This window comes from Platalea leucorodia (genome assembly GCF_965183815.1).
Source record: "Platalea leucorodia genome assembly, chromosome: 8".
Lineage (NCBI taxonomy): Eukaryota > Metazoa > Chordata > Aves > Pelecaniformes > Threskiornithidae > Platalea > Platalea leucorodia.
Genome location: NC_138830.1, coordinates 4,006,297 through 4,020,135, shown reverse-complemented (window position 1 = coordinate 4,020,135; position 13,839 = coordinate 4,006,297). Strand labels below are relative to the sequence as shown.

Here is a 13,839-nt window from a genome sequence, read left to right as displayed (position 1 = left end):
CATTGACAGATGTTTTTCCTGATAATTCACATAATCGTTTTGCAAGGTATTAGTTGCAAAAGGGGCAATGAACTTCTGCTTTCCCTGCCCTACTAATCATTGTTAGCGCGTTAATAACGTGCCATTTTTGTACTTGCCTTTAACAGCTCTGCAAAGCACGTGGTGCCAGTTTTCCCAATACGGATACGTTGCCCTGATATGTGTAATAGCCAGAAATGTCAGTGCTGCTCCAGTGTAATTACATGTTCTCATTTTCATTGTTTCCAGGTTTATTCCGATTTATAGGGGACCAAGTCATACGTACAAGATACAGAGGCTGACAGAATCCACTTGTTACTCGTTCAGAATACAGGCGGTCAATGACGCTGGGGAGGGACCTTTCTCAGAAATATGTACCTTCTGCACAACTAAGTCAGTCCCACCTGCAATCAAAGGTACGTAATAGATCTTTTTCCATATGCATAAGTAACACATAATTATTTACGTAATTGGTAAGTACGCAGTGAGTTTGTAAGGGTTAACATAAGTATGCAATAACACGTGAAAAATCAGTTTGTGCTGCTTGTGTATTTCTGTGAATTGTGAAGTTTACATTATGGTGGGAAGCTAAATTATCACCAAAAACTTCATATAAACAATATAAATATTATACCAACCACTGTTGTTATACATAAACTGTTAAAATGCTGCTGCTAACAATAATGTTTACCAAGGGATTGCTCTGGATACTGCGGCACTTCAGTAAGGGTTGTAACAGTTTTAGTATGTATGTGTACATACCAGCCTAAGCGTTAGTAAAGTTGCATGTTGTTTAAGTTGTGTAGGTGATGTTCAGCATAGCACTTCAGAGTTTATTTTTCTTTTTTAATTTATAAAATTAATAATGATATTTCACATACATAAAACATTAGATTCTTAATCTCACTTGGCATGTGTTCCCCTAGAAGAACAAAAGGCCTAATTAAATGAAGTTTTATATTGAAACGTCTTTTACGGTGTGTAAGTTTTGGCCTAAGTAATTTTGCTCCTTCCTTCCAAGGAGAACTATTACAAAGATAAACTCAGCTGAAATCAGATGCACCTTTTTCTCCTGTGTGCTTAAAACTCCTTTGTCACGCAGTACCGTTTACTGTGAGAAACAGCAACTGTTCGGTTGTCAGAGAGGTTTCATTTGCTCGGCTGTATTTAAAATCTGGCTTTGGTGATTTTTACACCGTTAGTTATCAAAGATTGAGAAAGAGGAAAACACTGCTGGGGTGTAACTTCCCTGGTGCCTAGGTTAGCTGCTCTGAATCACCCCCAGGGAGAACAACACTCAAGTGCAGAAAGGACATTAGGAGATTGGCTTCACTACGCTAAAATCAACGTATGTGAGATTCCCACCTTCGTTTCTACCTGGATATCCCCTGGGTTTTGGCATTTGCCTCAGTGCTGCTTCTGGAAGAAGATACCTGCATGTGGTTGGTGTAAAGTTCAAGGGTAAATATACTTATCCAGCGGTGAGCTGTCCTGACTCACTCCAGGCAGTTGTAAGGTATGCTACCTGCTGGGTCAGCCAGGCTGCGTAGGTGACGGTGGCGGGGAGGGTGTGCTTCACAGCTTTAGCATCACCTGCAAGTTGTCGGGGTGCTTGGGCACAGGCGCGTGTCGCTCGTGGGTGCCGAGTCCATGCTGCTGTTGCTTCCCTTAGCGGCACGAAGTGGATAAAGCTAGCACAGGGATGCCGGCATGCACTGTAGGCACATTTTTGTTTTGTTGGATAGCAATCCATTTTATTAAATTCAGATCTCACCTAGGTTTTTGTTTTGAACTCCCTGCCTGCCTCTTTAGTTCCTGTTCAATATGACTCATACCCTGGGCTGAATATCAAGCAGTTAAGATACGGTGCAAATACCGGGTTGTGTGTGGGCTAGGACCACAGGTACATGGCAAAATACTGACTCTCACAGAGAAAAGGGCACAACAAAAACTGCGTTGGTGAACACTCACCGTGGGGAGGTAATGCCATAGCGAAGAGAGATCTGTTGAGGCAAAATGATGGTGTTGATTCCCTTCTGTGTTCGGAGCCATACAGAGGAATGTAGGTGATAAACTTCAGACGGTTTTTCATGTATCAGAAGCACATGTTTATTCTCCTATAAAGTATCCTAATTACTTACTTAGTGATATCGACCCTAAAATAGCATTATTGTTAATGGCAGTGTTTTGTGAGTGTCAGACAAAAATCTACATGTATCAGGGTGAAGGGTGGAAGGAGGAGGGAAAATAATTGAGAGTGGTGGTGTCAGCTGAGATGAAGGCATCTATTACCAGTCTCTCAACACTGGCAGATGTGCAGAGTGAAGCAAATGGATATTGATTACATTTGGGTCCGCGTATGATTCATGTGTTCCTCTTGGGTGGTAACGAATTAGTCTAAAATTCATGTAATGTATGCAGCAGCATTTGTTTCTTTGATAGACTCTCCTGTTGTCTGTTTTTGTAGGGTTGGGAATCTGTATTGCCTTTAACAAGCTCATGTCCTTGCACGTGCACATGTTAACCACTCGGTAAAGCGTTTAGCGCTTTCTTTCTCCAAGTTTCATTTTTTTGGTCATGTGCTGGCTTGCTCTGCCTGATAAAAAGGTTGGTGGACACTGGATGCTGTTGCAGTTGTTTTGATGCCTTCCAGTGGCAGATGCACAGTTGTACACGTAAACACGCTGCCGCTGTTAGTACTCTGCTCGGCTCACCTGCGGGCTTGCCGTCAGGCATCGGACCGTGTCTTGCAGTTTTCAGCTGGTGAGAGAGATCCTTTCCCAAGGACGGCAGCATTGTAACAGCTGACAAATTGAATTTCTGAGAGGTCTGGTGAAAGCCCTAGTCTGAGCCTGGCTAGAAATAGCAGGTCTGATCGTCTGAATGTCAGGCTCAGAATTAGATAAGAGTCCAAGTCTTTACTTTTGCTTGTACTTTTGCTTCCCAGGCTGGACTTAATCTCTAATACAGAAGATTATTTAGCTTCCCTTCTCACATTCCTTCTCCTGTTTTTCCAGAATGAAATGTTTGATATTGTTCTTCTCTTTCCATGACATGTAGCATGGGAGGAATATGCAGACGTCTCCACTGGCACAGAACTTCACAAAATTACTGCTTTTATTAATGCCCGTGTAACGCGTGCGTTGGCTTCGGCTTTGAAAAGATCAGCGCACAGCATTGCAATTGAATTTTAAAAGTTCAAAGTTTTCTATCACATCCACTCCCCCTTTCTAGCAGCTCCCACAGCTGCCAGATGAGAGATGCTCTAATAGCTCACTCTCCTTCTGCAGGAGTCATCTGAGTCCTACAGTAAGCTTCTTAGGAGCTTCTTGATCAGCTCTAAATTTCACCCAATTTTCTGTGAGCAGTGTTTGTCATTGTTTAATACCCTAAGAATTCTGAACTGCTTAATCAGGCAAGACTGTCCTGAAATAAATGTGACTTTTGAGTGACATAAAAATCCAGCCCCAGTCTTCTTTCATTCAGTGGTGAGACCAATTTGGTTTTTGGCCACATAAATACAGTACAGATTATGTGCTACTAACCCCTGTGATGTCCCAAAGTTCTGTTTTTAAAATGTTCTTGTATATATCCCAATGCGTGTAAAATTAATAAGATTTCAAGGCAGTCTTTAAATTAAATGTTAACGTTATTTAATTTTATTGTAGCCCCTCGAGTGACACAGCTGGGAGGAAACGCCTGTGAAATTACCTGGGAAATGGTCCCACCCATGAAGGGAGATCCTGTTGGTTATGTTCTGCAGGTACTGGTTGGAAGAGAATCTGAATACAAGCAGGTAGGAAAATGGTCTCGTTTTGATATTGCTAAATTGATGATATAATGGAAATGGTCTTGAACATTCGCTGTGCTGCTTCTTTCTACTGTATTGAATTACACCTTATGGTGATGCGTCATGAACTTTGGTAAAGGCTGAGTCAAAATTAAGGACTGTAATAGGTTGTTTTGTCCCCAGAGGGACTATGTAGAACATCATTACCTTATTGGATGATTTGCGCTCTGTCCATAGTTAATCACTATTTCTAACTGAACTAACCTTTGAGAAGTGACAGTTCTGTCCACCCATGCTTTCTTCTGAACTGGCTGGTGCTAACTGTGGTCTGCAGATGAGAAGATGAAGTAGGTAGGTTATCCTCCTCGTTCACTAAGCCAATTTCAAGACCTTCCATCGAGGATTTCGGTCAAGTACGCAACTGTTGATCGGTTTGTTCAGCCATCCCATTCCTGTCTGAGGTTTCGATGCAAGGAAGTGTACTGCTGTATATCAGCTGCCCCACAGAAACCGTGTCTGTTCTTGCACCGTGGAAACAAAGTGAATGAAGTATGGCTGATCCTCCTTTCCTTGTCATCAGAGATCACAAGTGGACGTTTCCCTTGTGAAAGAGAACAACTCATTCACAGCTAGATCTTTTATTTCACCTGTCACACCTCCGACCATGTGATGACCCTGTCTTCTCCCTGTCCTTTCTTTCATTGTCATATGGATTCCAAATAAGTCCGAATTAGGGAATGAGATATGTTAAACCTTAAATTAAATTCTTAAAATTGTGAATAAGGTAGTACTTTGCAACTGTCTTTGCTCCTCTTCAGTCTATTTTTGAATGTTACTGTGAATTAATGAATTTTCAAAAATAACATAAATAAAGGCAAGACAATTCATGTGGATGCTAAAGATTCAGAAACCTAACCGTTGTTTTTCTCGGGAAACATTTTTGGTGCTGATATAGGTAATAAAACCTCCCTGTACTGTGTTGGCCTCATAATGTCAGTCCTAAGTGGATAAGTGGACCCATTTTGCTGTTGCCTGATTCACAAAGTAGCCTTGATGTATAACCTCCACGTACAGCTTTAGTAAGCATAGCTTCAGTGCTTAAAATGTTCTGGATGTCCTTGGGGAGAACAGGGCATGGCTTCATGTTCTTTTAAGGTAGGTGATGGCTTAATATTTGCAGTCCAGAAATTGTGGTATGAAAAAGCCCAGCAATAAAGGAAATAAAAAGTACCTTCAGGGTCTTACATCAAAGGTCTTCATTTCTGATGAAGCATGACCCTGCTGAGGGGTGTTTTGCTTGAGTTTTCACAGGTGACTCGCTAAAAGAAGGTCCCGGCTGGGATGCTCAAAGCTGGCACTGTGACTTCTGCAGCTGGGCTGGCTGGTAACCGGCTGTGGGAAACAGGGAGAGTTCCACTCTTTCACGGTCTCAGAAATCGGTTTCACCCATCAAAATTATTTATCTTCATCACAAACGTGGGTGTCTTCTCAGCACCGGGCACGTCACTGACGTACTGTCCGTTAGCTGAGCGGCGGTAGCTGTGTGCGCGTGCTCTTAGCTCCGGTTATGTGAATAGGAGATAAAATATACGAACGTCTTTCAGTGATTTTCTGGCTAATGCGTTTGACTTTACCTTTGCTCTGGCATGCGTGCGATCACTTGCTGCTCTTTAGCTGAAAAGTAATTTTAGTGATATGTTAATTACGTTTTAAGTGCAAGACCTAAATTTACTTTCGAATCTCTTTTGTTCCCTGCCAGTGACATATATATTTTGCATAGGTATCTCAGGGGGCATATTATACTAGAAGAGTTTTGCAAATTGTTTTGAAGGGTTGCACAACTGAAAAATACTGTAGATTTTCAGGCTGTTAAATACACCCATGAGAAAGAACAGTGTCTTAAGTGACTGGAGTTCCTATAGCAGTCGCCAGTGCATTTTGCAAGAGCCAGGGGTAGTATAGCTGGATAAGAAGGAGAAAAATAGCTGCATGAAATCATTTTTTATGTCCCACTGGCTTGGAAATAAATGCAACAAATAGCTATTTCAAGCTATTTAGGGGCTACGCAGGACTTCATATCGCATGTCGGGTCGCTCATCCTCAGATGCTTTCACCTTCACCCACCCTCCAGGACACAGTTGTCTCTGTTCTGCGACATCTTTTACACCAGCCCAAACGCAGATGGGAAGCGTTTCATAGAATTAAAATCCACTTCTAAAATTACCTTAAAATTGAAACTTTTCAACTAATGAACACATAAAGCTGTTTCTCTGTTACAAGTCTGTAATCCTCTCAATAGATGGCTTTATTTGCAGCAATTTAAAGGCAACTATTTAAGGCAAGGCCTTGAACAGTTTTAACTAGGAAGACATGTTACAAATGCACGGAGCCACGGCTGCCTGTCTGCTCCCAGTTGATTTACTTCAGGTGAATACAGCTGATAGGTGACCAAAACCAGTTTCCTCATTTTACCTTAAAGCTCTAATTCTTGCTTTCAGTGTTGAAATGAGTAAAAGCTTATGAGTCTAAGTTCACGTGCAGGTATCTCCTGGAGCAGAACAAACCAATTAAAGGGTAAAGCATTCACTAAGCATTACCATCTGCAGAAGTGACTATGCATGGCAGAAATCAAGATGATGATGCATGTCAATCATTTTTTGTGTGTAGGGAATGGGAGAATGATATATGTCTCTGTTTCTCCCCCAGGAAATTTTGCAAAGATATTGTTATTCTGACAAACATATTGGGAAGATGTCATTATGCCTTTTGTGATAGGGGCTTAGCATTTATCCTCTGTCATGCATTTTAAACTGGTGTGATGGTGTTTTATTGACAAGAACATTGTATGCTTTACATAGCAGATTTTAGTCTTTGCATCCAAATAAAAGCTTGGAAATGGAAGATCCTATCATCATGAAAACTGACTTAGAACTTTTTAATGACGATTGTGATTTTAATGACTTTTCAAAACACGGCTATATCCCATGACTGTTTGGGGAGCAGTTGTGCACATGGAGTGGCATGGTGTCGAGCACAGAGTCTCAGTGGACTTCATAAGAAAGCTCACACAAATCCGTACTCGGGCAGCACAGATGTGACACTCAATTCCTATTTCTGGGAAAATTTTACCTTACAGATCTTGACCCAGCTCTTTGCTAGGAAGCCCTTCAGAAGGTGCAGAATGCGATGTTCTCCCATATTAATTTCATTAATAGAAGAGAAAATCCACCTGGGCACTTTGTGCTGACTAAGCATGAAGTAGTCTGCTTCGGTTTATTCTGGCACAGGGTCAGGTGCACGCTGAAATAAGTGGCCATGTTTCACTTCCATTATTCCCACAGCGTAGCTCTTTAGTACACGGCACGGGTTGTTCTGGGACCACCTGCGGACCAGTATCACGTAGGACATCGTAACACCTGTCTAGTGTGTTTTGTATCTGAAGTGAATAAACATAGAAAAATCATTATGAAATAAAACATTAATAGGAGAAAACAAAGCCTATCTGCCATCTGTTAGCTCTCAAAGTTCGAGCTCCTTAGTCTTTTTGCTGTGTATGCCATCCTAGAGATGAGGCCCTCGAGAGATGTAAGAATGCCTAGGAGCAGCCACCGGTCTGTACTTGCACCTTGCTTATGCTGTAGAAACAAATGCAAGTTATAGAAAATAATCATCTTCATTAACTTATAAACTGCATCACTTTAGCATTTCCTTCCTCCGCTGCAATGGCAGCCACTGATGGGCTTTTGGGTAAAGCTATCGTTTCTCTCTGGATCATCACACCTGAGCTGCCTCCCTCCCGCTGTATGCAGCCCTCCGCCTCCAAAAACCAACACTCCTCCACCAGTTCACCTGGCAGAGGTGGTATCAAAGTACTCAAAAGCCCTTTTTTTCCGAATGGGGCTATAGCCATCCCTGCCCTCCTCTGGGAGAACCCATTGTGAATATTTCTCCGCTGAGAATTGTCTGAAGAACTGGATTTCCAGAAGCTAAACAGATAACAATTTAGCTCCCTAAAAAGCATGTTAAAAAAATATTAAATACTCCTTTTCCTGTTTCTTACGCAATGCGTTCCTTTGTATTTGTACGCTTCAACTATTCCGATACTTGAAAAAGCAATGGCATTATGACATTACAGTTCTTAGGAAATCAGATTTTCCTTGTTTATGACTCAGGATGTAAATCCCGGCAGATTGCAGGGATCGGTGGCCCAGCTCTGTTTTTTCTGTTTGTTGCAGTTTCAGCTAGCAAAGCAAAGCTTGCTCAGTTAGAACTTGGCTTTCAAGTGTGTTAAAATTGTCTCCAGTTTTGCACAGTTGTAATCTGGAGCTCGGGGAGCGGGCTGGGTTGTGCGGCGCAGGAGCTGAAGCTTGGGATAACAGTCGTAACACTCGGCAGCCTAAGTTTTAGTTTCCCAGTTGAGCAGCTCTGGGGATCGAATCACCGATCCGTGGGAAATGAGAGCCGAGTTTTAAAGCTTCTTTATCTTAAGTTGTTTGCCAGTGAGGCAAAATGTTCTACCTTTGACATTTCTGAGAATTTGGAGGTAATGGTGTTTCATCAGCTTCTGCCACAGCTCTTCTGGGAGAAAACTGTCCCCAGACGCTTTCCAAAAGAAGAAGAGATATGGGTAGAGGCACTGGATGTGTAAAACTCCCCCAGCACTGCAGCGGGGAGCCTGCTTGGCTCTGCACCAAGAGGAGGGCACCTGGGAGAACCCGGCCAGTCTTACCAAGGGCTAGTTTTTATTCTTGTTTTTTCTGTGTTTCAGACCCTGTAGACAGACAATCTCTGAAACGCATTCAGTGCACTGTTAATTTGTGTAAATCGGCAAAAAATTGTTTTTCTTTCTCTATTTTAAATAGCAAGTCAAAGGTATTTGTACTGTTTGCATGCCAAAATACAACATGGTGGTACAGTACGCGTTGCTACGTGCATTGAGTATTTTCTCTGCCTCCTGATGCCAATTTTGTGTCATGAGACGGAGCAAATAATTTCCTTTCGTTAGAGCTTTTCAGGGCAGCCCACCTCGCGGAAGGTGATCTGAGAGACTCTGATTTGCTTTGTGTAGGAGACAAGGCTGTCCAGGCAGCTCTTACGGGTTTATCTCGGCAGTGGAGCGAGGGAAGCTGATTTTGAGCCTGGATAAAATAATAAGCCCAGCCAGTTTCTTAAAGAGAAATCTGTCAGATCACTTCAAAGAAATTAAATCTTTTTAAGTGGGCATGCTTTCTAAATAGATTGAAACCTGCCTCTGATTCTTGATCTTCTTATCACCATACAAAATGGGCTTTTATTAATTATTAAATACACTGGTCATTGCAGTGGAGTGCAACAACCAGGTAAGGCTATCTCACGCTTTCCAGTGTGTCGCTTATAGGGCAATTGTGGCTGTCATTTTTATTATTGGAAAAGATGGAGGGGGGTTGGAATTATTCAGTGACACCAGTGAAGTTGAGAAATACTTGCCTACAGGAATTCTCTGAGCTGTCTGGTTTGATCAATAGGATCAAATGCCGTAAGAGGCTTCAGCAGCAGTTTATTACTTGTGATGATATTTTCATTGAAGGAGCTAGGCAAAAAGCTCATCATGTTTTTATTATATTCTCAGGTACCTAAACAGAAAAGCTGGTTTTAGCAACTGGAAGTGATAAATTGGATAGCCACTTTACTTTGACTTGTTGGCCACCAAAGCATAACATGCTACATATAAAAAAATATGCTGCTTTATACAGTCATATTTGGTTTAATATTTGTTTAGCAAATTTGAAGACTTACACATAATTGTCAAATTAATTTTGTTTTTCCTCTCTGTTGTGTATGTGAAGTCCGTTCACAGAGTGTAACTGTGTTCACAGCCGAGCGTACATCTTTGTGCTGAGGGCATCCTGCGTTGGCTTAGCCTGGTCCTACGGAATCTAATGCAGACAAAATTGAGCTGGAGCCAGGAGTATCTCCAGGGTGCTCGCTGCAGCCGGTTGTGGAGGACGTAGAGGCTGCTGTCAGAAGTGAATGATAATTAAGCACAATAATTTTTTTACCTGTTGCTGAGAAAGGACGTAGATCCACTGGTGCTAAATACTCATCAAACCACTGAAAGCAGGACAATTTCCACCACCTTCCTGGCTCTAGTGCAGGAAATGTTTTCTCTTTATTATTAGTGAATATTAATTCGTGTATTCAATGCACTTTCAACTGTGTTTCAAACTGTAACGATGCACTCTTCTCTCACTTGACTGTCTGGCCTTTTTCTGAGAAGTGCTGTTGACTAGCTGGCTTGAGTAAACTTGGTCATCTGTATTTATTAGACTGTAATGAAGATACAAGTCTTTGATTTAGCCAAACTTCGCCTCCAGTTACACTGGTATTCACCACACCGACAGAACAAAACAAGTGAAAAAACAATTAACTGGACAGGTTTTCTCAGTGCAAAGGCAGGTTGTATACATCCCATCCCTAGTATCTGTTAAACGTAATTTATGAAGATTAGATTGTAAAATGTTTATTAAATGTCATTATTTGGATTTTACTGGGGTTTTATTTTGCTCTAGAAGTCGTCACATTGGTTGCAAAGGTTCATTTATGGCAAAGGCATACAAAGCTCTTCTGGTTATGCATTTTGAAATTTAATTAATAATTACAACAGCACCAGAAAACATACCTTGCTTATAGTTGCTTTGTAAGGACAGATGCTTTGCGTTATTGTGTCTCAGAGTCTAAAGAAACGGGAGTTAGGTAAGTCCTCCACGTAGAAGAATCCTGGCTCTGGTCCTGTGGAAGAACATGTCCTTTTTTAATGACTTGCTGAACCTACATTTACGTGCCAAATGCATGCAACTTTTCTTTCCATGATCGTTTATATTTGGGAGCAAACTGAAGTATTAACCACCGACAAGATGTAGCATCGATGATGGAGTAGGTGGAGGACAGTTGCCCACAACAGGCGGGTGTTAGAAATTGCAACATGGAGTGGCAGGGAGGCTCTCGCTATGAGGTACGCTGTGCAAGCAGATGGTCCAACCTTCCCGTTATTTCTATGGGCCGCTACAGCGCTCGCAGTTTTGTTTTCCCTGCAATTGCTGTATTACTGTAGCTTAGTGACTCACTTCTCAGGGGCCTTGGGAAGACAAGCAAAGACGACAAGAAAGGCAAGAGTGCATAGCTGTGGTTAATCGCAGAGTTTTACGGTATGAGTTTGTTGTATTCCTGTCACTTGAGCTAGAGTGAATTTCCTGTGAATGCTAAGTATACTTGAGGAAGGTAAAGTAATTTTGTTTAAACATTGCTTCTTGATTTATGCCTGGGGGCCAAGAAACATGAGCCAGTATGTGGAAAAACTGTGAAAGTTTAAAAGGAGGGGAGAGAATGAATGAAAGAAAAACCTTCATCTTTTGTCCCAGACCTTCTTAAGAAATCAGCAACTGGCGTTTTATCTGAGGGCTGAGTCTCAGGGGCAAGCACGGGCAGGAAAGCTGGACTCTACGTGGTATTTAGCTGAGCGCGGCTCTTCTTTTTCCTCCTGTATTTCTCACTCCAGAGTAACGCAGAGGAAGTCCTCTGTCGGCTCGCGTTTAATTTCCCTCGTGTTACCCTTTCCTAAGTTGAGTTCTCACCTCCGGGAGGGCAGCGATGCTCTCAGCCTTCCGATCCCGCAGCGAGGAGAAGGAAACCAGCTAAATGAGCAAAGGGAGGAGGAGCTGAAGTTCAGGATTATTTTTTTTTTTCCAGCAGACACGGGCACTTTGTGACATGTTTTTCATTTCATAAAATACCAGTTTCAACAACCCTCCGTTATATAAATTGTTGACTAGTTATTTGTTTTCGGAGTTCGTAAATGTTTCCAGTGGTCTTTTTCCATTTAAGTTGTAAAACCGTCTCTTAGATATTCAGTTATCTCTCTTCTTTCTCATATTGTGACTCATGCTCTCTGAGTCATACGGTACCTACGTTTGATTTGATGGGTTCGGATTGCTAAAGAACCAAATGCAATGCAACCAAGAGGACCTTTTTTTATACCTTAATAATATTTTATTGTTTGCACAATTCTGAAAGTGTAATTTCTAGCAAAATTGCTGACTCTTGAGGGAAATGTGAGGAAAGTACATTAAAATAATATTTGTAACCAATTTCATAATTATACAGTGAATGTCTTCCAATGAGTGTAGTATGCAGGTTTTCTTTCTTTTGGGGCCAAACGTGGTGCTTATGCCTTAGACACGTTTTAAGCACATAGTCGCATTTTAAGAGTACATAAACATGTTTGCAGTATTTGTCACGCCCAGAAAAGATGAGTACGTCTTATGTTTGATATATTGTCTGAAGTCTTGTCTGTCCTTGTGTGCATTGGCTCTGTTGAACCCTCTGTATTGAGACCTCTCATGGCTGGACACCTCTTAGGTAGTCCTCCACATGCCTCTGTTTGTCCAAAACCTACGTTGACATAGTGACTTCTTCCCTTGAGAGCTGCAGCAATGTTTCCTTACAAGACTCAGACTTGACCGAACTTTCTGGCCCAAATCCTTGCAAAATCTAACGTTGTTCCATTTTTAAATTATTTGATGCTATGAGAGGAGGAGGAGGTTGTCTTGCTCTTTGTATTTGACTGTGCTTGCTGTTTTGTTTCGAAGGTGTACAAAGGAGAAGAGACCACATTCCACATCTCAGGCCTTCAAGTCAACACAGACTATCGCTTTCGCGTCTGCGTCTGCCGCCGGTGCTTGGATACCTCACAGGAACTTAGTGGACCTTTCAGCCCATCCGTTGCCTTTATGCTCCAGCGAAATGAGATCATGCTTGCAGGAGAAATGGGAAGCATAGATGATCCTAAGATAAAGAGCATGATTCCTACTGATGAACAGTTTGCAGCCCTCATTGTTCTTGGCTTTGCAAGTTTGTCAATTATATTCGCCTGTATATTACAATACTTCTTTATGAAGTAGAGAATTCAATGGAAGTTTGAGATACAAATTTAACTAATGCTACGCATTATAATCCACACATTTATTCAGATATTCCTTTTTTTGAAATCCTTTTGTTCTACCATACATTTTATATACTTCTCTTGTTTTTACAGTTCTAGCTTGAAGAGAGATAAATCAGTGTTTTGATGCACCTTTTTGAAATTCAAAACTAGGAAGTGGTCAAACTGGAGAAACAAGCAAACCAGATACCAAAAGCAAGATTTATTTTTTTCCTTCACAGTTTCAAAATTGTCACCAATTTGCCTTTTAAACGTCGTTTTGGTTTTTTCACTGAAGTTCTTACAGTCTCTTATTTTATCTTACTATTTAGGAAATTTTAATCATGAGTCACTTTTTTGTCTCTTCTTTTTCCTTCTAAACATTAGTCACAAGTGTGTATAGTGGTAAGACTAGAATGCAGTGTTAGTCAACAGTACCAGGTTTTTTTCTTGAACAGTATTAGCAATGTTGCCTATGAATTATTCACTACATTTGCCCCCGTTTTTTCAAGATAAAACGTAAGTTGTTATTTTAACTGTTTAGTGCATTTAAATCGGAACAATATCCTGCAGTCAAAAAACCTTTTTAATTATCTGTTATTTTTATAGTTACAACACTATAAACTGCCTGTATAAGAAATCAAATAACCAAACTGCATATAAATTATGAAGCATTATAGATTTTTTTTTTTTACCATTTTGATTCCTAGCAGTAATTTTAAGAGGGCATTGTGCAATAGTTAGTTATTCCCGTGTTCAGCTATTAAAAAGCTGCTTTAACTTGTCTGTTCGTCACTGTATATAACTACTCCTAATCTAATACTAGATATTATTCTATTATGTTCAGCCTGATTTATATGATTAGAGCTGGTGACAGCTTACTGCCTCTACTGAATTAGGTGAGATTTACACTCGATGTAAGCAAACTTTACTGTCAGTTCATCTTTTTTTTTTTTTTATTATTATTATTTTTTTTTTGGAGGGGTATCCATTTTATGGAACTTTTTTGGAGGTATCAGAAATGAGATCTGTTTATTTTAAATACCTTAAATGGGTGTCTGTGCTATTCTTACCC

General features: G+C 40.9%; 1 protein-coding gene across 1 annotated transcript in view; it reads left to right on the top strand.

Moving 5' to 3' along the window:
• FNDC3B (fibronectin type III domain containing 3B) overlaps window positions 1-12,912 on the top strand; it is a 210,756-nt gene extending 197,844 nt beyond the window's left edge. The window contains exons 24-26 of the mRNA XM_082319581.1: window positions 268-434; window positions 3,687-3,814; window positions 12,433-12,912. Of these exons, the coding sequence (XP_082175707.1) occupies window positions 268-434; window positions 3,687-3,814; window positions 12,433-12,744 (607 nt within the window). The 3' untranslated portion in view covers window positions 12,745-12,912. The remainder of the gene's footprint in view (window positions 1-267; window positions 435-3,686; window positions 3,815-12,432) is intronic.
• The last annotated feature ends 927 nt before the right edge of the window (window positions 12,913-13,839 follow it).